The sequence below is a fragment of the Panthera uncia genome, unplaced genomic scaffold (assembly GCF_023721935.1).
Source record: "Panthera uncia isolate 11264 unplaced genomic scaffold, Puncia_PCG_1.0 HiC_scaffold_1501, whole genome shotgun sequence".
Classification (NCBI taxonomy): Eukaryota; Metazoa; Chordata; class Mammalia; order Carnivora; family Felidae; genus Panthera; species Panthera uncia.
The window spans coordinates 31697-56427 of NW_026058142.1; the positions used below are offsets into that span (position 1 = coordinate 31697).

General features: G+C 46.6%; 1 protein-coding gene across 5 annotated transcripts in view; it reads left to right on the forward strand.

The window, feature by feature from the left end:
* LOC125917116 (protein FAM156A/FAM156B-like) overlaps positions 1-22405 on the forward strand; it is a 47035-nt gene extending 24630 nt beyond the window's left edge. For 2 of the 5 annotated variants that reach the window (XM_049623376.1, XM_049623379.1), the window contains exons 3-8: positions 6264-6505; positions 15210-16828; positions 17038-17123; positions 17400-17520; positions 17632-17700; positions 20323-22405. In XM_049623376.1, the coding sequence (XP_049479333.1) occupies positions 15248-15904 (657 nt within the window). In that variant the 5' untranslated portion in view covers positions 6264-6505; positions 15210-15247 and the 3' untranslated portion in view covers positions 15905-16828; positions 17038-17123; positions 17400-17520; positions 17632-17700; positions 20323-22405. The other 3 variants (XM_049623378.1, XM_049623380.1, XM_049623377.1) reach the window with 3 other exon arrangements.
* The last annotated feature ends 2326 nt before the right edge of the window (positions 22406-24731 follow it).

The following is a 24731-nucleotide window of genomic DNA, read 5'->3' on the forward strand; positions in this document are numbered from 1 at the left end:
GGCGTGGATCTACCCTGAGCAGCGTGGGACTGTCCTGTTCTGCCTTCCCCACAGGTTCCGATCCCCACGATAGGGCAATGGCTCCTCAGCAGGAGGGCTCTGGGGCCTTAAGGACAGTGGGAGTCTCCTGAAGATGGCATGAACCCTTCCAACCTAGAAGGTCTCCCCATTTTGATGGGTGGAGGGCTCTACTGTCTGTCAGACATGTGAGCGGGGGCTTCCCTCCTAGTTGTGGCCTGGGACCAGTGCAGCTGAGTCATTGTCCAGAAACAGCCAATGATGGCAAAACCTGGGGTCATTTATCCCTGGGAAAAGAGGTTCCTCACGTGCCTGGATGGGTGCACTGGGATGGGGGCTAATACTGTGGAGACAGCGGTTTCCAAGAAAGGCTGTCTGTAATTCTGTATTTCAGTCTCTCTGTGCTATTCACTCATGGGGCTGGGTGAGACCTCATTGTGTCTCTAATTGACATGTGTCCTGTATGGAGTGACTTTTTGTGTTCAAAAACAAGATGTCGTTTTACGAGCCATTTTGGGGTCCAGGATTTGAGATGTATGAGCTGTGAGAGGGTCTGTGTCCAGTATGGGAGATCACTGAGCTGTGGAGGGTTGTGTGTCCAAGTGAGAGTTGTCTGGGCTGTTAGGGGTCTCTCCTGGTGAGTGAGGTATGTGATCTGTTTTAGGTGCAGCGTGCAGAATGTAAGTTGTCTGGGGCTGTTCCCATTATGTATTTCAGGAATTAGGGTTTGAGCTCTCCTGAGGGTCTCTGTTGAGGTTGGCATATTTGAGCTCCTGGGGGCCCATATTCTAGGTTGTGAGATTGCAAAGGTTATTTGTCATGGGACAGGAGGTATCTGAGCAAGCTTGTGTTCACGGTACAGGTGTTTTGTGCTGTTTGTGTGTCTACATGCAAGGTTGTCAGCTCTGTGATTGTATGGCATCTGTGTGCAAGGTGTAAGGTCTGTGAGCTATTAAGTTTCTATGTTGCAGGTTGTCAGGTTGCTAAAATGCACGTGGATCTGTATTATAGAATTTATCGCCTCTGAGCTGTTTTGTGTCTCTCCTCATATCTCGAGTTCCATAGGAGTTTGAATTCTGTGGGTGGTTTGATATTGTATGTCCAATGCATTGAGGTCTCCTAGCTGCCTTCTCTTGGGTCTGTATCTCATCCACTCCAGCTTCGAACAACCTGGCTTCCTAGTCTAGGCCATTGAGTCAATGTGGTTGGCTTCCCTCAGTGTGTCAATGGGATATTTTGGGTTTTGAGAGCCATAGTGGGAGGCCCATGAAGTATCTGGGAGTCTGTGTCTAGGGTATGATGCTTCAGAGATCTGGGTCCCAGGGTGAGGAAACTCGCCTCTGTCTTCAGTGCTTTCTTCCAGGGATTGACACTTCTGAGCCACATGAGTGTTTATACCCTGATTAGAGAGCCTTTGTCACACACTGAAGTTCATACTTGAGGTATTTGTGGCCTCTTCCTGATGTTTCAGTCTGACAACTGTCCAGAAAGACAGAGCTTGATCTGAGTTGACTGACTGAACTCGTCTGTTCCAGCTCCTAACAGCCTGTCTTCCTTGTCTAGACCATTGACTCTGTGTGGTTAGCTTCCCTGAGACCCTTCCCTAGGGTTGGGTTCTCCCAATCTCGAGCTTTAGCTTACCTATTTCATACAATCTCAAGTACAGTTTTAAATGTAGTCCATATTCAACTAAAAACAGTAGAACCAGTGCTTCCCTAAAAAAAACTATTCACAAAACATTTTGCTGAATCCCAGGAGGTTCCAGGTAAGACACTCCAATAGGAAGTTGTTCACAATCTGCTCCTTCCAATATGGAATTTTAAAAAATCTTTTCTCTCTGTTACTGGTACCTTGAGAGGCTCGGGCAAGACAGGCCATTCACTTTTAGGTTTTTGACAAAACACCCTAACACTCACACGCGTGTGCACGTAGACACACACACACACACACACACACACACACACACACGACCCACCCAATACACACATTAGTAGTCAATATAAGGAAATTGTATTGGAAATTTAAATGGAATTCTGTGATTAATTATAAAGCCAAGTTTCTCATCACACTTATATGTCTGCTGCCCAGGATTGGCTGTTTTTCAGCAAACTGGACAACCAAACATGCCTTCTTTTTGTAAATATTATATATTGGAGCTTGTAATCTGATTACAACACTCTAAATAATTGTATACCAGTGTAGGAATGACAGAGCCTATTTTTTGTATGTCACCTCCTAGACAGAATTCCTCAGATGGTTTAATACAGGAGGTGATGCCAAGGAAACAGACTGTTTCTGAACCCGTGGAACACGGACTGGAGCCCAGTTATGGCCTGGGGGCGGGGGGAGGGGGGGGGGTCTAGCAATGCCCATGGGAAGTGTCAAACTCGTCTCCACTAAATATGGCATCCTCAATTAGAGAAAGAGAAATATGCCACACACAGGTTGTCAAACCTCAGTTCTGACACTGCAGAGGCAGGCTTCTGAGAAAAACAGCTGTTCTTTCAGAGAGCACTGCTCTTGTGTGGCGCAGAAAGAACGGTGGTCCTGTGACACGAATGCACGCCCGGCTTGTTCTAGGGAGATTCTCCCTCTTTTATTCTTAGGTTCCCGCTTTTGCTCTCATGCATGTTCTTTCCCGGGATCCTGTTCCTTCCATCCCTGCGCCAGCGCACCCCCTCCTATCCTCAGCCCCAGGTCTGAACCCCCACCTCCCCAGAAGAGAAGGGCTAAGACCACCGAGAGGGGAAGTCCTCCCGACTTCCTAGAGAGACCAGCCACAGGAGGAGGGGCTGCGGGACTACGTGTGACATCACAGACATGGGACACTATGGAGAAGCCGGGTGCTCCTTAACCTTCCTCGGGCTGCACGGGGCAGGGAGGGACAACGGGGTGCCCCGGGGCGAAGTGGCTTCCTCTCCGTGGGCCGTGGCGTGGGTACTTGGAATCCGGGACTTGTAACCACGCAGGGAGTAGAGAAGGTTGAACCCACCCCAGAGTGACTGTGGCGCACCTGAGTGACTGCACAGGATACATATTTCCCGAGGTGGTAGGGAGAGTTTCCAGGCGCTGCGAGTGACGAGTGACGTTGGGTTACTTCCTTTGTAGGGCGCACGTGTGGCAGGAAGTACCACTTTCAGATCTTTGTGTTCTTACCGGTCGTTTTTGCATGCGTGCATACTAGGAAAGAAAAACCAAACTAGTACAGCACCTCACTATTCAGGCTGTTGCAATGCTGAGAGCAGCCCAGATCTGAACATCACACGGTCTGCGCAGGGTGGTTTTGCCTCTTTTCCCCTAAGGATTGAGTAGACCCATTATAGTGGGGGAGATTTAAGGTAGGATGTTTCTGCATTCAGGATTAGTCTCCACGAACAAGAAATGTTTCTCTCTGTGTCTAGCTAGTTTCAGGAGGGCTGACTTCTGATCTCAGTTACATCAGGGAGCTGGAGGGATTGTGTGTCTGGCCCAGTCAGCAAAAGGAGAAAGGTCTGTGTTTGGCCTTGTCGCATGTAAACCCAGGAGCCACCCGACAGACATATGGTAGGGCGTGACAAAGCGTGAGGAGCAAGCCTTTTCTAGGTTAAAGGGGGAAGAGTGGTCTTTTGTGATAAGCCATTTCTGAAACACGAAAGCCTGTCGAGATTTCTTGACTGTGGCTCTCTTCAGGGCTCGAGTGAAGTTCAACATTGTCTGCAGGGTAAAAATGAGCATGGCATGTTTCGTGCCTGTCCAAGCAGATAGCTAGATAAGCAGAGATTCTCTTTTTAACCCTGGAAGTAATCTACACTTGAAGAGCACTTTATAGTTTTAAAAGGTAGTATTTTCTTGATCTAAAAGAAGGAGGCAACCATGAGTCATTATCCTAGAATAGGATCATCATCCTCATCTTACAAATGAGGAAACTGACCACAGGGAGGTGAAGTAACCTGCCCAAAGTCACACAAGGAGTAAGTGATGGGGCCCTGATTCAAATCTTGGTACATATGGCTTCACCACCTGCCTGCAATACAGGCACACACTGTTGGTTTCCAGATCTACACATCCGGCTCTCTCCTGTCCCCTAACTTCACACCTGAGACAACTGACAGGCTCACAGACAGATTGCACTCAACAGGTGCTAGGCACTCTCTGGGACTCTGTAAAGATGACTTTACAGAGAAGAGAACTGTTGGAGAAAGTAGGTCCCAAAGGCTCACCCGCCGCCCTCTGAGGGAGTGAGGCTACAAGAAGAAGACTGGAGGGTCTGAAGGGGGGCTGTGTCTTTGAGGGACAAACTGACAGGCTAACTATCACACGTGATAAACACATTTCTTTTGATTGTTTGTTTTAATGTTTATTTATTTTTGAGAGACAGAGCACTAGCAGGGGAAGGGCAGAGAGTCGGGGAGACACAGAATCCCAAGCAGGCTCCAGGCTCTGAGCTGTCAGCACAGAGTCCAACGTGGGCCCCGAACCCACAAGCCACAAGATCATCACCTGAGCCGAAGTCAGACGCTTAACCTTAACTGACCCACCCAGGTGCCCCTAAACACATTTCTTTGAATTAATTGTTTTTCTTTTAGCACTGCCAAAACACACTGCATGTTGAAAATACACACGGCAGATAAGTAAAGCCAACCAATACATGGATAAGCAGAGAGACTCCCGTTTTGCCTAGGGACTGCCTAACTTGAAAACAGCATTCTGCTGTACAAGTAGAGAACATTATCCTGGACTAAATGAATCAGAAATTAGCTGTGTTTTCTAATTATTAGCATCATTCTCCTATTACAGAGGATGCATCTTAGGCACAGAGAGGCTAGGTCAGCTCCCCCAAGTCACTGAGGTACTAAGTGGTTGAGCCCCACAGGCAACGATACACAACATGTCCAAAAGTGAACGCACCTGCACCCACCCCCACTCCCCATGCATCGGCATCTCCTCCAGTGTTGCCTAACCCAGTGAAAAGCAGCCTTCTACCCAGCTGCTTCGGCCAGCGACTCTTAGAGCCGTCCTTCCTTGCTGCCTCTCTCACCACCCCCTCAAACACCAAGTCCGTCCAGTCCAACCTCCTACGTCCTTCAAAATAAGATCTTGACACTTACTTCCATCACTACAGTTAGTTCCCTAGGCCACATGACCCTCCTCTCTGCTTGATAACTGCCACCAATATTAACCCTTGGCCACAAATTTCTTCATCCCGCTACCTGAGGGACCATTCTTAAATCCTAATCTGGTCTTGTGTACCCTGCTCAAAACTCTGCAGGGTCTTCCTGCTGTTCTTGGGATAACGTCCAGCCTCCTGGACCAGGCACAGCAGGCCTTGCCTACCCTCAAATGCCTCATCTTCAGCGGATGGCCTCCTCCACCCCCACTTCATATTCCAGCCAACTTAAACCTCTTTCTGTTCAGTAGATGGCCACTGGGCTCGGGCACTCTCTCTCCTCCCTGCGTCTCCTGTCCCCAGCCTTCATTTGCCTGATTCCTACTGATGTTCAAGCAAGCTATCAGGTTAAGTAGAGAGCGATTTCCATTTAACCCTAGGAATCCCTGGATGAAACGGCACTGTTAATAAAACTTTTTACTGAAAAGTGATGGAGATTTCATTATAAATTCTCCCAAATAGATGTTTTACCCTGGTTCACAGTGAGTTAATTGGAGATCCAATCTGACAGCACAGTTGTTCTGGAAAAGGCTTCCTTGCTAGGAATAGGATGACACACAGCAAAGATCTCATCTCCTTTCATATGGATCCTTTGATGCACTTGGACACGGAGTTTGGAATGTGTCACAAACTTTCCCAATGTGAAAGGGCCCTGCCTTCCAGTGAGGAGGGATAAGCAGAAACGTGGAAAGAATATGTCACTTTATGGCACCTTTGACCCAAGAAATTAAATGCCTTCCACTACTTCCCTTGGACTTTGTTTTGATAATGTTTCACTCTGAGTTGCAGCCTGAGTTTCTGTTGGGACAAGAGAAAGTGTACTAACTAATCTTCCCTTTACAAGGGGTTTGGTCTGTTAGTCCCTGTGGCCATCAAGGAGGCAAAGATCAGCTGCTGCTCACTATTGGAGCCCTCTAAGGGATCCTGACAGTGCCTTCATAGAACTCCTTAGGGGTCCCTACCAGGTGCCAGAAACCCCTGGAGGAAAGTTTGTCAGTTCCTGTGGGGTCCAGGGGGCAGCAGCACCCCCTGCTGGTTCTGTCTTGTCATAGACTCAACTGTGAGCATTAACCTCATTCACTATAACTCCTCTGCCTAGGCATGAAATGAAGTGTGTCCCTTGGACAAGAGAAAAGATGGAACCACCAGTCCAGCCAGCACCACAACCCCCAAACCCGAACCTCAGCCAGAGGCGTGGACTAGAGTCCCAAGGTCCTGGCATACTTGCTCCATGCTGACATGTCCCTAACACAGGGCACCGTGTGACTGTCTCTTCTGCAGCCTGGCTGTTGAGGAGCTCAGCTGTGCTGGTATATACAGTTTTATTACCCAAACACTCAGGTAAGTGTCAAAGCCCACTGTCTGTAGACAAGGAAACAAACGGAAAGGTTTAGGTCGCTGGTGCAGGAAAGGGTGGATCTGGGCATCACACCTCCGTTTCGCCTGACTCCAAAGCCCGACTTTGCACTCACAGTGATATTCCTGGATTGTGTTTCAGCTGCTGAAATGCATATATTGTTCCAGTATTGTATAGTCATCATGGTCCCAACACCTGTCCACCTTGAAATGGAGGTACTCAGCAACCTTGGAGGGTTCTAAGATTTTGTGCCTGTCCTCCGATGAGCTGCCCTGAAGCCAACAGACCTGGAGTCCCTTGGCATGGAAGGCTTGCCTCAGAACCAACAGCCAAGCAGGACTTCAATGTCCAGGGCTCCCCCCGTGGAGCGGTACTTTGCCATGTTAGAGAGCCTTTGCAAGCAACCCCACCACCCAAATTAGGTCTCTACCTGTCTCACTGGTGACCAGGTGTTACAAATTGAGAGGCAAGCAGAGGAAGTGCTTTTAGTAGCTGCATCACAGCCGTAGCACTGACCAGACCCCACTGGTGATTTGAAGCCCAGTAGCCCAAGGACTGCAGTCCGACTCTAACTAGGTGTCTCTCTGTTCTTCGGCGTGCGTGTCTGTACACTGTGGGTGAGCAAAGTGCCTGTGTCATCAGCCTCCCCAGCCTTGAGAGGTGTGTCCTGACCAAACACACACACATACACTTAAGTAGGGGTAAGAGGCCCTCCTCTGTGTCCCTAAGGTACTGTGATTTCAATTCTGCCACCGCTCTTCTCACACAATGTGCAGTGGTCATCTGCTTGCAGACTACACCCTGTGTGATCCCTGTGTCCCCACTGAGTCCAGTGAACTGACACATGAATTCGGGTGGTGCTTAGAACATGTTTCTTCAGTGAAGGAGGGACCTTCACCCAGGGTCCTTCATCCCAAAGGGCAGCTCGTGTACCGGTTATGACACAGGAGGATGGAGTAAACGGGACATCTCTGTACTCAGATTCTCTGTGAGGAGGAGGAAGATTGGATCTTTTGTACCATCTCTAATTCCAGAAACTTAAAGAGGCTATAGAGGGATTTTCAATGTGTGGGTCACTGTTGCCCCATCGGCCACAGTTCTGGTCTCACAGTGGAACTTGGGTCAAGATCCTTGGAGCTCCAGGCAACTCAGAGAATGTTTTCCAAGTCCCGAGCGACTGGTGCACAGAGTAGGTGCCCACAGTGATCTGTCCAGTAGGTGGATTGTTGAGTGAATTAAGGCTGCTAGTTAAATATGGGATGATCTGGCAAGAGCACAAATCGCCTTGGGGGACGGGACATGAACACACGGGTGAAGGCTGTGTCAATCCAGGTGACTGCTGTCAGCCTCACAAGAAGGCGCTCCTCCTCACTGTCCTTCCAGCTCTTTGTCCAAACCTGCCTCTTCTCTAAGTGGTCCTCTCCATGTCCCTTCTCTGCCTAACTTACAGCCCGATACAGGCTGTCATTTGGCATCTGTGATCCTTGGGTGTCCTTTGCAGTCCAGCTGACTGAACAGAAGCTGACTCAGCACAGCAGGATCTAGTGCCTGTCACCCGTTGTTCTCCCCTGCTTTCTGTTAGACTCTCACTCCCTTCCCCTACCCCCCAGCTGCTCCAGCCTTCTGGCAGTATCTGCACTGTTTCTGGAAGCCTCTGCCTCAGACACTTCTTCCCAACTGTTCCCTCTTGACAGGAAAGTCCTGACCCCAGAAATGTGCTTGTCAGATTCCTCTCCCTGTTCACAATGTTTGTTGAAAGGTCACCTCTTCGTGAACCCTGAATTCACACCCTTGGGGATACTTTCTAGGTTCTGCTTTTGGGGCTGACAGATCATCTGGAGAGGCATTGCCAGCAAACGTGTGGGGGCCTGGGTCTAAGAGCCAAAGAGTTTGTCTAGAACCAAAGAGAAGAACCTGGAGAATGTCCTAGTATTCTGACTAAAAGGCAGAGGGGCACCCAAGAAAACGGGAGGTCAAATTATCACCGAAGGCAAGCCAGCCCCTGAGCAGCTCCTCAAATGAGTGGAATTGTGTTCATGCATCACTTGTAGCCTGAACCATGGGCCCTGAATGCTGAGGGAAGATCCCTGCTCTCCAGTAGCCATAGTCTGACCAGAAACTCAGAGGATAAGGCCCTGCCTGCAATAGCTGAGTGCCTGTTGTCTTTGGGGCCACTATGTCCAGACCTGGCCATGCAGCTTCTGTTGTTCTAAGATGGGGATGGCAGTACCTGCCTTCCTTGCTTCCAGGGCTCTTCTGACAAACACAAGATGGAAAGCGCACACACACACACACACACACACACACACACACACACACAAAGATCAGAGAACTGGAAAGAACCTAGGTCCTTGATGGCGTCACCAGACCCCAGAATATGCCCCGCCTGCACCCACCCTTACTTCTGATTTCATTCTGTGTGATTGTGAATTGCCTTTGTGATTAGACCTGTTTGAGGAGGGGTTTCCTCTTTACTCACAGCACAAAGCAGACTTCTGGATATGAGGAGCATCGTGGGGTTTGGTTTTCTTTTCTGTGGGAGCCATGTCGTGTCGTGGGTAAGGGCACAAGCTCTGTTCCTAAACAACCTTCCTTCCAACTCAGTTCTGCCACTTGCAGTCCTGCCATTTTGAGAAGTGTACCTGGCCCTGTGCCTTACTATCCTCACCTGTGAAATGGGCTTATTATTCTTAATAGTGACAATACCAAGCAGAGAGGGTTGCATTTGTGAATACATAATGAGGTAATGCAAGGATGGTTCACAGAATTGCATCTGCCACATTCCCTATCTTTACACCTACTGATGCTGCCATGGGAGAGGTGGCAGGTCAGGCTTTACACCACGTGAGCTAGAGCAAAGAACATAAAGATCACATTACACGTCTGTGTTCAGCCCTAGAAACTCTCCTCCTCTGCCACACATTCTCATCCTTTGCGTCATGCACGGACGATCCGTCACCAGAGGGCTGACTCTCCCACCTGCGGACCACAAATACACACCGTCTTACACTGTGTGCATCAATCCAGTACACTCCAGTTATGTCCTCAGATAGCCTGCCCTGGTCCTGGTGCCGGGGTGGGGGTGGGGGGTACCCCAGGGCAGGTAACGGAGCACATGATGTTCCCTTACACCCACACGGCATCGGAAGCTGTCTGCATCCTAGTGCCTGCCTTTCTTTCCAGACTCACCTCCCTCCGCCCTAAAATTCGGATTACACTCACACTGGATTCCAGGGCAGACCCTGCCACTTCAGTCTCTCTCCTTCAGCCTCAAATTCCTCCTGGTTAAAGGCAATAATCCTGCCTACTCAAGGTTTGTTGGGAGACCTCCAGGAGACAACAAATGTAAAACACCTAGCTGACGTTAGCTGGCACATGGAAGGCACTGGATAAGAAACAGCATTATCTATTTCGCTTCTTTAATCCACAGCACCTGGAATGCAAAGGGTAAGATTTCCTCCTTTTATACGGCTGAATAATATCCCATTGTATACATGTGTCACACTTCCTTTATCCATTCCACTGTTGATTGACAGGATTGTTGTTTCCATTATCCTGGCTACTGCGATTAATGCTGCAGTAAATATGGGAATGCAGACATCTCTGAGAGGCTGGCTTGAGTTCTTTTGGATATATGCCCAGGAGTGGGATGCTGGACCAGATGATGGGTTTTTTGGCGGTTTGTTTGTTTGTTTGTTTGTTTTTAGTTGTTTTGGAGGGGACATCTGGATACGAACAAGATCATATGATAGTTTTAATTTTTTGAGGAACCTCCATACTGTTGTCCATTGTGGCTGCACCAGTTGCGTTCCCACCGACAGTGTACGAGGGTTCCAGTTTTCTGTATACTCTCCAACACTTGTGATCTGCTCTTTGTTAGTTTGTTTGACAATAACCATCCTCACGTGTCACATGTGTGACATGACATCTCATTGTGGTTTTGATTTGCCTTTCCCTAATGCTTAGTGAAGGGGAGCATCATTTCATATACCTTTTGGCCATTTGTATGTCTTCTTTGGAGAAATGTCTATTCAAATCCTTTGCATATTTTTAAATTGGTTTGTTTGTTTTCTTACTATTGAGTTAGAAAAGTTTATTATAAATATTGAAAATTAACCCTTATCAGATACATGGTTTGCACATCTCTGCCCATTTTGTAGATTGCTTTTTCAGTTTGTTGATGTTTTCCTTTGCTGTGCAGAAGCTTTTAAGTTTGATGTAGTCCCACTTGGCCGTTTTTGCTTTTTCATGACTGTGCTTTTGGTGTCGTTTCCATGAAATCACTTGCCAAGACCTGTGTCACACAGATGTTCCTTTATGTTTTCTTCCAGGAAGTTTTACAGTGTCACGTCTTATACTTAATCTTCAATCCCTTTGGGGTTGATTTTTGTGTGTGGTGTAACGTAGGGTCCAATATCGTCCTTTTTGCACGTGGGTGTCCAGGTTTCCCGGCACCATTTGTCCAAGAGACTGTCCTTTCCCCATTGCGTATTATTGGCACCCTTGTCAAGATCAGCTGACTGTACATGCGTGGGTCTATTTCTGGGTTCTCTTCTGTCCCATTGGCCAGTGTCTGTCTTTCTGTCACTACCATACTGATTTACTTACTGTAGCCTTGAAATATGTTTTGAAATGTGGAGGGTGGGTACCTCCAACTTTGTTCTTGCTGCAGGTTGCCTTGGCTGTTCTGGGTCTTCTGTTGTTTCATATGCATTTTAGGATTGTTTTTCTAAACTTGTTTTTCTAAAATTGTTTACTGAAAAATGCCATTTGGTTTTGAGAGGAATAGCATTGAGGCTATCATTTTTCTTTTTAATCTTTCATCTTCAACTATAGATTACATTGATTGATTAATCAGTTATATTCTAAATCTGAGGATTGCATTAGTTGGTTTTCAATTATTGAACCACCTTTGCTTTCCTGAGCTAACCCACTTGATCATGCTGTTTTTCCTTTGAATATGTTGCTGGATTCCATCTGCTAGTATTTTGTTGAGGAATTTTGTTCTTGTGCTAAGGAAGAATATTGGTCAGTACTTTTCTTGGTATCAGTGAAATGCTAGCCTCATAAAATCACTTGCAAGTATTTCCCCCACTTCTGTTTCCTGGAGGACATTGTGTAGAATTTGTGTGTGAGTGTTTTTATTCCTGTCGATATTTGGTAGAATTCACTGGTGATACCATGTGGGATTTTCATCATAGGCTTTTAACAACTGATTCGGTTTCTGTAAATGGCACTGAAATATGCATGTTCTTTCACCTTGGGTAAGTTTTGGTGGTTTATGGTTTTTGAGTAATCAATCCATTTGCACATTGTTGCATTTATGTATGGAGATTTTCATGTAATATTAATAATATCGTTTCTCTCATATTTCCTGGGTCTCTAGTGAAATCTCCTCTTTCATTCCTCTTGTTAGTAACTAATTTCTTCTCTTTCTCTCTCTCTGTCTCTCTCTCTTTCCAGTTTTATTGAGATATAATTGACAGCACTGGATAAGGTATAAAGGATAATAATCAGACTCACATATATCATGAAATGGTTACCATAGTAAGTTTAGTTGACATCCACCATCTCAGAGACACAAAAAGAAGAAAAAGAAACCAATGTTTTCCTTGTGAAGAGAACTCTTAGGATTTACTCTCTTAACAGTTTCATTTATATCACATAGCAGTGTTAACTATAGTCATCATGTTGTACATTATATTTCGTTATTTATCTTATTTTTCTTATACCTGGAAGTTTGTTTCTTTTGGCCATCATCCTCCAATTTTCTTCTCCCTCCCCAAATCACCACCTCTGACAACCACAAATCTGATAGCTTTTTCTGTATATTTGGAAGTTTCCTTTTCAATTCCATACATAAGTGAGATAATGCCCTCAAGGTCCAACTATGTTGTCACAAATAGCAGGATTTCCTCCTTTTTATGGCCAGATAGTGTGTGTGTGTGTGTGTGTGTGTGTGTGTGTGTGTGTGTGTCTGCCTGCCTGCGTGTCTGTGTATTTACTTGATCCATTTATCCATCAAAGATGCTTAGGCTGTGTCGATATCTTGGCTATTGTAAATAATACTGCTATGGACATAGGGGTAAAGATACATCTTTGACATTGTGGTTTCATTTCCTTCAGATATACTATCAGAAGTGGAATGTCTGTATCATATGGTAGTTCTATTTTTAATTTTTTGAGAAACCTCCATACTGTTTTCCATAGTGGCTGCACCAATTTACATTCCCACCAAAAGTACACAAGTATTCTTTATTCTGCACATGGAAGCTGGCATTTTTATCTCTTGTATTTTTGATGCTAGCCATTCTAACAGGTGTGAGGTGATACCTCATTGTGCTTTTTATTTGCATTTCCCTGATGATTGGTGGTTTGCAGCAGCTTTTCCTGTACCCATTGGCCATTTGTACGTCATCTTTAGAAAAATGTCTGTTCATAGCCTTTACCCATTTTTACTTTATTTTATTTTATTTTATTTTATTTTATTTTATTTTATTTTATTTTTTTAATGTTTATTTATTTTTGACACACAGAGAGAGACAGAGCATGAGCAGGGGCGAGGACAGAGAGGGAGAGGGAGACAGAATCAGAAGCAGGCCCCAGGCTCTGCGCTGTCAGCACAGAGCCCGACGCGGGGCTCGAACTCACCGCGAGATCATGACCTGAGCTGAAGTTGGATGCTCAACCGACTGAGCCACCCAGGCGCCCCACCTTTACCCATTTTTAAATTCGATGATTAGTTGTTGTTGTTGTTGTTGTTGTTTTCAGTTTATTTTGTTTTGTTTTTGCTGTGGAGATGTATGAGTTCTTTATATTTTGGATATTAAATCCTTGTCAGATATACGGTTTGCAAATATTTTGTCCCATTCCATATGTTGTCTTTTCACCTTGGTGGTTTCCTTAGTGTGTAGCTTTTTAGTTAGATATAGCCCCACTTGTTTTTGATTTTGTTGTTTGTGCCTTGGGTGGTACATCCAAAAATCCATTGCCAAGACCCGTGTCAGGGAGCTTTGTCGTTATGTATTCTTCTAGCAGTTTTAGTTTCCAGTCTTACATTTAAGCCTTTAATCCATTTCAAGCTAACTTTTGTGAGTGTAAGATAGGAATCCAGCTTTATTCTTTTACATGTGAATAGTCCATTCTCCCAGCAGCATTTATTGAAGAGACTGTCTCTTTATCCATTGAGTATTCTTGACTCTGTTGTCAAATATTAGTTGGCCATACATGCATGGGGTTACTTCTAGGCTCTCGATTCTGTTCTGTTAGCCCACGTGTCAGTTCTTATGCCAGTAACACACTGTTCTTATTACTCTAGCTGTGTAGTATGGCTAGAAGTCAGAAGTGTGATGTGTCTTCTTTGCTCTTCTCTTTTTTTTTCTTCTTCAGTCCTGTAGAGGTTTATCAATTTTATTGATTATTTCAAAGAAGCAACTCTTTAAAAAAACGTTTACTTATTTATTTTGGGAGATAAAGAGCATGTGAGCGGGGAAGGGGCAGAGAGAGAGGGAGAGAGAGAATCCTAAGCAGGCTGTACAATGTCAGCCCAGAGCCTGACATGTGGCTCAATCCCACGAACCTCGAGATCATGACCTGAGCTGAAATCAAGTGTCAGACGCCTGACTGAGCCCGCCAGGCACCCCATCAAAGAAGCAACTTTTTTTTTTAACGTTTATTTATTTCTGAGACAGAGAGAGACAGAGCATGAATGGGGGAGGGTCAGAGAGAGAGGGAGACACAGAATCTGAAACAGGCTCCAGGCTCCGAGCTGTCAGCACAGAGCCCGACGGGGGGCTCGAACTCACGGACCGCGAGAGCATGACCTGAGCCGAAGTCGGACGCCTAACCGACTGAACCACCCAGGCGCCCCAAAGAAGCAACTTTTAATTTGAGTTTCTCTAATCTGTCTTGTTAGAAATTTCATTGATCTCTGTTCTTGTATTTTAGTAAAATTCTTACTGCTGCTTACTGAGGATTACGAAATGACTTCCCTAGGTTTGAACATCCTTTTTACCTAGATAAAAGCCAGTGAAAATTCAAAAGAATGTGTCACCATGGTGGAAATTTTAGCCATTGTCTCCTTTTGGAAAGTACATGGACACTTACGAGTATAGCAGATGCTGGTCACACATGGAGTGTTCTTAAAATTATGCTTGAATGGTTATAAAAAGTCGGCAGGGTTGACTGAGCTTGCGCCACGCTTCAGGCTCCCTATTCATTCATTCTCTGTCGTCTCTCTCTGTCTCTCTGTCTCTCTCTCTCCCCCCCCCCCCCCCCCCCCCCGCTCACTCGCGCCCTCTGTCTCTCTCTTTCAACAACAACAACAACAACAACAACAACAACAAAAAGTGGGCAGGGGATTCACATGGTTGACTGCAGGGCACCATTTTTCATTACCTGTGATGTGGTTTTGATGATTAATCTCATGCCTGAGATCCTGATTATATGCCATCCGAATTCTGAGCTTGGAAATGTATACTCTTATTTAAAGCCCAGAACCATCGTAGGGAGTAGGGCTCATTATTATCCCCATTTAACAGATAGGAAGCTGAGGCTCAGAAACGTTAAGTCAGATGAATAATAACGGAGTTTTCTTTCTTCTTTTATCACCATTTGATGTAGTCTGGGTCCTTCTGGCCACACACCTCCCTTGCTAGCTTCCAGCTCTTTGATAACCTTTGTCTTCAGCTTCCTGTCTAGACCAAGGGCCAGGTGGAGCTGTGAGCATGGACCACACCTCCATGGATCCACTCCGGAAATGCAGCTCAACACTGATTTCTGAGTCTTCCCCGATGATCTCTGAAGAGACCTCCCGGGAAGTCACGGCAGCCTCCTCTCCTTCCTTCTCGGAACTGCTTATGATGGGCCTGGGTGACCTCAAAACCAGTCCTGGCACCAAATACCCTGCCCCTCTTCCAGAGGGGCTGCTCCAGCAGCGCTACAGAGATGAGAAAACCCTACAAGAGAGGCGGTGGGGAAGGTCAGCGTCCCCTCAGAGGAAGAAAACCCTTCTGGGGCACATGAGACGGCGGCACCTCGATCAGGTGGCACCTTATCGGGTGGAGAGGAAAGCCAGGATCTCCTCCTCAGGTGATAGAGATCAGAACAGATTCAGATGCGAATGTCGATACTGCCAGAGCCATAGGCCAAATGTCTCTGGGATGTCTGCAGAGAGGAAAGGGGCCCCCCATGCTTCCTCCTGGGAGACACTGGTACAGGGCCTCAGCGGCTTGACCCTCAGCCTGAGCACCAGCCGACCTGGCCTGCTGCCCGAAGGGGTGCTCCAACAGCAGGAAAGAGACGAGAAGCTCCAACTGGAGATGCAGCAGGAAAGCAAAAGGATGTTTCAGAGGCTCCTAAAGCAGTGGTTGAAAGAAAACTGAGGCTCTCATCCTCACGTGACACAGGTCTGAATGGCTCCAGACATGATCCTGAGCGTGGATTTCTTTTGGGGACCAACCAGTAAGCAGTCGTCAGAGAAGTGACAAGAGCAGCGTTGATGACTGAAAATTCGATCGGCGTGAGCCCTCATCCAATCCCAGGAAGGTCCTGTCTTTCCTACCTTGAATTTGTGGATCCCTGTGGGGCTTTCTATGGGACACCGCATACCCCAGGGGTCCGCAACTTCCTTATTATGGCTCCCGTGATGCATGTTGTCACTTTCCCACCCCGAACTCTGCCTCTCCTCCCTGCCTTGTTGTCAGTACAGTAGAGAGCTTCTCTGTAGCATGAATGCCCCATTGTCGATGGCCATGTGCTTTTGTGCCATTTCACGGACTGCCTCCCAGCAGCAGCACTGGTCTGCTGGAATGGACGTGTGCTGAACGGAGATCCACTTTCAAGAGACTGACGCTAAAGGAGGTGCAGAAAGGGACCTGGAACTGGAACTTGGTGGTTCACTGTTGTGTTGTCTGTGTAAGCCGTTATGAGTATGCTGAGCTAAATGTAGAACATTGTTTCCCTGCTTTATAACACGGATGGTATTCCCCTCGAAGGAATTTCTGACCCGTTACCTCATCATCCTTGCCAAATAAATATACATATAAAAAAAACCTAACTTTTGCATTCAGGTTCTTTATCCATATTGGGTTGTTCTTTGTCAGGTGTGAGGTCACCGCATTTAAATTCTAGAGCAGCAGATCACAGTTTATCAGGAGGTTTGGAGCCAGGCCTAGAGGGCACCAGGGAACACCATCGAGTCACCGTTTGCAGCCCTGCAGCACGAGCAGCCTTCGGATCATCCGGGCAGAGCAAGTTGAAGAGTCTTCCTGCCCACAGAGAGCTGGAAGCACAGCCCACCGCCCACGGTATGAGGTCCTGGGGGATGGTGCCGGCCCCCCTGGCGTAGCATCTCCAGGGGCTGTACCTTGTTGCCCGGTGTCCCTGGGTTGGGGAATGCGAACAGCAGTTTCATGCCTGCATCACGGAGTCATTTCAGAGTCGTTTTGGGACTTACATGTGTGCCTTTTCATTTCAGGAGGCATTAATGAGGCATCATCCTTCTTCCTCCCCACAGATCCAGTGCTGTGTAACCCAGGAAGTGCCCGTGCAGTCCCTCTGAACTACAGAGAAAGTCTGCTTGCGCTCAGTCTCCGTAATTAGGTAATGTCCAGAGCTGTGTTGCTGCAAACATCTGTGAGTCTTCTGCAGACAGAAGTGGCTTCAGAGCAGGTGTGTTTATTATGTTCTGAACGTGTGATCTCTCCAGAGAGCTTGGTGCTCAGGTGACCCTGCCAGGCTCGTGTCCCACTTGACAGGAGAAGGTAAACAAAGCAGGGATGTTCTTCCTTGAAACTCTGAGGCCTAAATTTACACTGGTCGTTTGGGGTGTGGTTAGCAGGATAACATGCGCATTTCACTTTATTGATCTTCTCCTAGGTATCAGACAGTATTCTACATGTCTCCATATATCAGCTTATGGAATCCACTCCCAGAACCCATCATTGAGCAAGACTTCGATCTCACTTTGTGTGTGAAAAGCAGAGTACAGAGAGGTCAGGTGAGTTGCTCAGTGTCGCAGAGGCACTGAAGGAGAGGGTGACAGGCAAACCTAGGCGGACTGAATTCAGAACATGACTCCTAACCAGCTCACCAACGTTAACCTCTATAGAGGCCGGGGGTGAAGTGCGGAGAACCAGTGACTTTGGTGGACGTTTCCCAGCTGGAAGCCTCAGGTCTGGTAAGATACCTCCTTGAATCCTCCCCATAATGCACTAGGGCAGGGGCACTCCTACCCACCTGGCAGAGTTCAAGGAAGTCATAAAGAGATGGCTTTACTGCAGCAGCCACACCAACCACAGACAGATGTTTAGCCACTCGTTAAGGTTTCATCGTCTCACCCTTGCCTCCCCCACTCCATGCAAGGCTGGCTGCTGGGGTGGGGAAGTTTGGAGTAATCACAAGACAATCCTGGCCCTCGGGATTGAGCCTTTAATCAGGGAGACCTGTAACGCCCATACATGTGGCAAAGAGCCGTCATGGAGCCCCTCTGTGGCTCTGTGGCCAGGAGACGAGAGGGGTGGGAAGGAACGGGGTGGGGCAGTGTGATGTGGGGCTTGCTGAAGGTGCTCCTGACCACACTTACTCATGGCCTGCACTGGGGCACATGGGGAATGAATGGGTGGGCAGGTGTGACTGACAGACCCAGTGGTACCATCCCACCCCTGCCTCAAAGTCATTGTCCCCTTGCCCACATACCAAGTGTATGTGGGTATCTGGGGGTCCCATCTGAGTCAGCACACGGTCCCAAGTTATAGACTAGGAGATGGAATCCACTAATGTCCAGAGATGTTCAGCATGTCAAATTCTGCATTTTTTAAATGTTTATTTTTGAGAGAGAGAGAGAGAGAGAGGGAGAGGGAGAGAGAGGATACAAAGTGGGAGTGGGGGAGGGGCAGAGAGAGAGGGAGACACAGAATCTGAAGCATCAGCATGTCAAATTCTAGGCAAGAGGCAGAGGGAGAACCACCAGGAGGCAAGAAATACAGGGAGAGCATGGGGGTAGAGTGGAATGCTCAAATCAGAAATCTCAATGTACCTATCACAAGTAAAGAAATTGAATTTGTTATTTAACAACCTTCCCACTGGGGCACCTGGGTGGCTCAGTCAGCTGAGTGTCTGACTCATGGGATCGAGCCCTACTGTCAGTGCAGAGCCTGCTTGGGATTCTCTCTTTCCCTCTCTCTGACCCTGCTCCACATTCTCTCTCTGTCTCTGTCTCTGTCTCTCTCTCTCAAAATGAATAAATTTTAAAAATTGATTTAAAAACCTTCCCACAGAGAAAAGCCCTGGGCCTGCTGGCCTCATTGCTAAGTTCTGTTAAACTATAGGAAGAGATAATATCCATCCCTCATAGGCTGTTCCAGATAGAGAGGAGGAAGGAACATTTCCTAACTCATCCATGAGGACAATATTACCCTGCACCAAAGCCACACATGACAACACAAGAAACTATACACCAATATCTATCATTAACATCCATACATAAATCCTCAACAGAATAGCATATCAAATCCAACAACATTTGCAAGGGGAAAACCAACTAACCAAGTGAGATTTATCCCAGGGTTGCAATATCGCTTTAACATTCAAAATACAGTTCGGGTCAACCAGCATAGTAATATAATGAGGACAGAAACCATGTGATCATGTTGATAGACAAAGACATTTGACAAAATTCGAGGCCCATTCGTGATAAAAATGCTCGTCCAACTAGGGACAGAAGGGGACGTCCTCATTCTGATAGGGCTATCTACAAGAAAAATATGTCTCCTGTCACATATTTATTAGTGAATGAATGCTTTCCCGCTGAGATCCAGACCAAGGCAAGGATGGCGGTTCCCACCATTTCTGCCCAACATTGACTGAAAGTTTCAGCCAGTGCAATCATGCAAGGCAAAGGAACGAAAACATGGAGAAACTGGACACGAAAACTATGTCCAAGCAAAAACTTGTACTCAGATGTTCACAGCAGCATTATTCATAATCGCCAGAGAGCAAAACAGTGTAAAAAAGTCTGTCAGCTGGTCAATAGATAATCGAAATGTGGCAACCCATGCAGTAAGATGCCACTGATCTATGAAAAGGGATGAACTTCTGATTTCTGCTACAACATGGATGAGCCCCCAGAGTGTTCAGCTACATGAAAGACACAGACACGAGAGTCCACTTAAAGCAGGAGTCAGTTTCTAGGAAATGCCCAGAAAGTGCAAACCTACAGAGATAGAAATTACATTAGACTCTGCCTCGGCCTGGAGGTAGTAGTGGGAAGTGAGCGCTGACGGGTACACAGGGTCTTTCTGGAGAGAAGGAAATGTTCTAAAACTGAACTGTGGCAATGGCTGCACGACTCTGTACATTTACTACAAGTCACTGCATTGGACTCTCTAACTGGGTGACACTGGTGTGTAATTAGAGCCCAATAAAGCCCTTTGGAAAATGTAATGCAAATGTCTAAGTAAGTCATGGTGGAAAAGGTATGCCATTGATTTTATAACACTAAGGAACTGTCCCGTCTCCCTTTCCATGTTCTGGGTCCTGCCTGCACGACCCATCATCACCTGCCTCCTCCCTGTGGGTGAGGTGCTCCCACCAGAATGAGTCACTGTGCACATCACAAAGGAATGCTGCTGCGTGCACACGTCTGTGTGAGTGTGTGTGTCTGTGTCTGTGTGTGTGTGCGCTCATGCGCAGGCACCCGCTGGGTGAACTTAATGGTTGGCTCAGAAATCCGTGGCTGGGGTCAGGCTCCTAGGGTCCATCCTGCATCTGAAAACCCACTTAGGAGTTTTCCTTTCTTCAGGAATCCCATGGACCTGGCTGCAGTTTCCCTGGTAACCAGCCTCATCCTTAGCTTTAACTTCCGGCCACAGGAAGATGTGTAGAGTGGGGAGGGGTGTTGTCCGCCCCCCACTGGGCCCCCTGCCACACTCAGCAACCCAGTGTGGAGACACAGCAGAGAGGTAACCAAGACAATGGAAATCCCACTGCCTCAAGGCCCTTCCCTCTCCCCTCTGCCTGCCTGTCATGTAAAGAAGGGGACGCAGATGCATAAACACACTCCTCCGTCCTGTAATTGTTCTAAGTGTGGCTGTAAAATAAATATGTCACAAACAGCTCCTGACTAATAAATACAGAAAGCAAACTGATGGCTGCTGCAGGGAAGGGGGTGGGTGGATGGGACAAATGGGTGAAGGGGAGTGGGAGATACAGGCCTTCAGAGAAGGAGGAATGAATAAGTCATTGCATCAGAGGCATAGCACAGGGAATGTCGTCAATTGCTGTCGTAGCATTGTATGGTGACAGATAGTGGCTACACTTGTGGTGAGCAGAGCATGACACTAGACATGTTAAGTCCCTGTGATATACACCTGTGACTAATGTAACATTGTGTGTCAACTTTACTCATGTAAAAAAAAATAGCTCTTGAAAGAAGACACATAAGGAATTTTTGTTTTTAAATTTCAGTAGTAACACACATGGCTCTAAAGTTCAAGATTCTATTTAAACCAGGACAGGTGAAGCTCAGAGATGCTTCTCAACATCATCTGTGCATCAGATCTTTCCTGGAGCAGTTTAGAATGACTCAACACCTAAAAAACAGACAATCCAATAAATATGGGCAGAAGTCATGAACACACATTTCTGCAAAGAAGACATACTGACGGTTAATGGGCATATGAATAGATAATAGGTACCGATCATCATAGGGGAATGCAAATCAAAACCACAATGAGCTATCACCTCACACCTGTCAGAATGGCTAAATTCAAACACACAAGAGACAACAGGTGTCAGCGAGTATCTGGAGAAAGGACCCCTCCTGCACTGTTGCTGGGAATGCAAACTGGTGCGTCTACTGTGGAAGAGTATGGAGGTTCCTGAAAAAGTTAAAAATAGAACTACCCTAAGATCCAGCTATCGCCTACTGGGCATTTACCCCCCAAAATGTAAAAGCATTGAGGCGCCTGGGTGGCTCAGTTGGTTAGGTGTCCAACTTCGGCTCAGGTCATGATCTCGCAGTTTGTGAGTTCGAGCCCAGTGTGGGGCTCTGTGCTGACAGCTCAAAACCTGGAGCCTGCTTCGGATTCTGTCTCCCTCTCTGCCCCTCCCCTGTTCGTGCTCTCTCTCTTTCCCTCCCACTTCCCTCCCTCTCTCTCAAAAATAAACATTTAAAAAATTGTTAGCAGCACCTGGGTGGCTCAGTCGGTTAACTGTCCAACTCTTGGTTTTGGCTCAGGTCATGAACTTGCAGTTTGTTAGTTCAAGCCCCACATCAGGCTCTGTGCTGACAGTGTGGAGCCTGCTTGGGATTCTCTCTCTGCCCCCAAACCGCTCGCTATCTCTCTCTCAGAATAAATAAATAACCTTAAAAAAAAAAAATGCAAAACACTACTTCAAATGGGATGCATTAACTCCTATGTTTTAGCAGCATCATTTGTTATAACCAAATTACAGAGGCAACCCAAATGTCCATCGAAGGATGAATGGATAAACAAGATGTATATATATATACAATAGAATATTATTCAGCTATAAAGAGAATGAACTCTTTCCATTTGCAACGACATGCAAGGAGCTGGAGAGTATTAGAAATAAGTCAGTCAGAAAAAGACAAATAGCATATGATTTCACTCATAAGCAGAATTTAACAACCACAAAGAATGAGCAAAGGAAAAAAGAGACAAACCAGGAAACACTCTTAACTATAGAAAACAAAGGGATGAAGGGGATCCTGAGTGGCTCAGTCGGTTAAGCATCGGACTTTGTCTCAGGTCATGATCTCAAGGTTCAGGAGTTCAAGCCCCACGTGGTGCTGTGTGCTGACAGCATGGAGCCTGCTTCAAGATCCTCTGTCTCTCTCTCTCTCTCTCTCTCTCTCTCTCTCTCTCTCAAAAATAAAAATAAAAAAAAATTTTAATTAAACAAGAAAACAAAGGGATGGTTACCAGAGGGGGCATGAAGTGGGGGGGGGGGGGCGGGGCGGGATGGGTAAAATAGGGGATGGGGATTAAGGAGTGCACTTGTCCTGATGAGCACTGGGTGTTGTATGGAAGTGTTGAATCACTGTATTGTACACCTGAAACTAACATTGTATGTTAACTATACTGGATTTAAAATAAACTTTGTACTAAAAAAAAACAAAACCCAGGGTCAGATGCTAGTGCTCCATCCCTGGAGAGCCTGATTTAGCGAGTCTGGAATGTGGCCCCCACATAAGCAGTATTTGGAAATGTCTCCTATGAAAACTTAGATTGCAGCTGTGCAAATAGAACCATCCTTAAGGAGAAAACCTAAAATCAGAAATATGAGACTCCTTTGCAAGGAAAGCAGGTTTCCATCGTTACCTGCTGTGGTTGGCAGATCTCACAGGCTTGAGGAGAGGAAAAACATGCCACGTAAATGCGGGTTTTAAAACTGACATTGTATCTGCTGTTCTCAATGTTGGCGAAAACCAAAGTTTGAAGTTAAAACCCTGGATTTGCTGTTGAAGCGTGTGACTTGTTACTGCTCGTCAAGATCCCTTGTGCTTACTTACTTTAAACTTTGCATCGCATAGATAACTTCTCCAGACAGATCACAATCATTCTTTGAAGATGGATTGGCTGAGATTTGTATCAGTTGATGTAGATGGATCAGCGGTCAGGCTTATCTGCCAAGTTATGGAGTTTCGTTTTTTAACTTTTTATTATAATTTATGTTTAAATGAATTCACATGCTCAGATAAGAGACCAACTAGGTCCAGGTATTTACGATGAAAAATAAAATTGAGCAGTCCCTTGTTTCATGCTCATGCATGGACACGTGCCTCCCCAAACTTTCTCTTTTAGCGATTCCTTCTGGATATTCAAGTCCATATTCCAAATCATGGGCTTACTGCTATGCCTAATCCATTGAGGTTAAGACATTGTGAGTTCTTACAGAAGATGAGGAGTGCAGTCTCCCAGATATATTACAGGGCCCAGGTCTTCTGCTCGGAATTCCTGTGTGGAACCACCCAAACCAGGGGAAATCTCTGCTCAGGATGCGATCAGAGTGCATCTGCCGAGGAGGATCCCTCCTGGGGGACTTTACACACATCTGTGGCAAGGTGAAGATCATGGCTTAGCCTTTTCCAGAGCAGGTCCCAGAGAGTCATTGGACAATGGAGAACACACCTAGCAGTATCTCTAGGATTTTGCCTTCGGGAATTGGGTGGGTGGCAGTGTCCAGCCATGAGACAGGGAATAGAGGTCTGGGGTCCTGTGCAGATTTGTAGGGCTTGTGGGATTTGCACCTGAGTAGAGGTGTCCTATAGGTTCAGCCCATGGGGTCCTGGGGCCCAGCAGACATTTCTTAGGTAGACTTGTTGATGGGAAAAGCCATCAGCATACAAGGGGAAATAGATGAAATCAAGTTAGATGCGTGGAGCTCTGGATGGCCATGTGGTCACCCACGGATCATGTATTAGGATGAGGAGAGCACAGGGAAGAAGTTGGAACCCTGGGAGAAAAAAGAAAAAGATTTAGGAGGGGATCAAACAAGGAGACTTACAATTAACGACTGAGAAGTAGGAAGAAAGCTTGGGTGGGCTGCTGTCACAGATGCTGAGGAAAGACAGCATTTTGAAAAAAATGTTCAGGCTGCCAAGACAGCATCGGGTACTTTGGTTTTGCAACATGGAGCTCTTTGGAGAATTTAGCAAAGGAATGTTCCACGGGTGGGGGACACGGTAGAGGGAAATCCAGAGGTAAAAAGTACTCTCCTCAGTCTACACTTTGAAGAAGCCTGGCTTGAAGAGAATCAAGGCCAGGGTGGTAGAGACAATTGGCTGTGTGCTTTCAGGGGATGTTCTTTTCTGTCCCCAAAAGCAAGACAGAAAACAAGATGCAGGTTCTGGAACCTCCTCTGGATGGTGAGCACTGTTGAACAGATGACCGAGTTGAGAGTTGGATGAGTCTCACAGGTGTTTCTTTCAGGGCAGAGCAGTGGGATTGGGCAGCAGTGGGGTTACAGGAAGTCTTCCATCATCTCCCACGCCATCCTTACCCCTGTGACCCATGCAGATGTGGCTACAGAGACTCAACATCTTCCAGGTAAAAGCCTCAGTGGATGGTGTCCGGGGAGAGTCCAACATTGAGTTGTCAGACTAGAGAGGAACGGAGGGGGAGAGATTGGGAAGTTCTGGCAGAGGTGACATCAGAGGACAGGAGTCCTGTTGGGGGTGCTCAG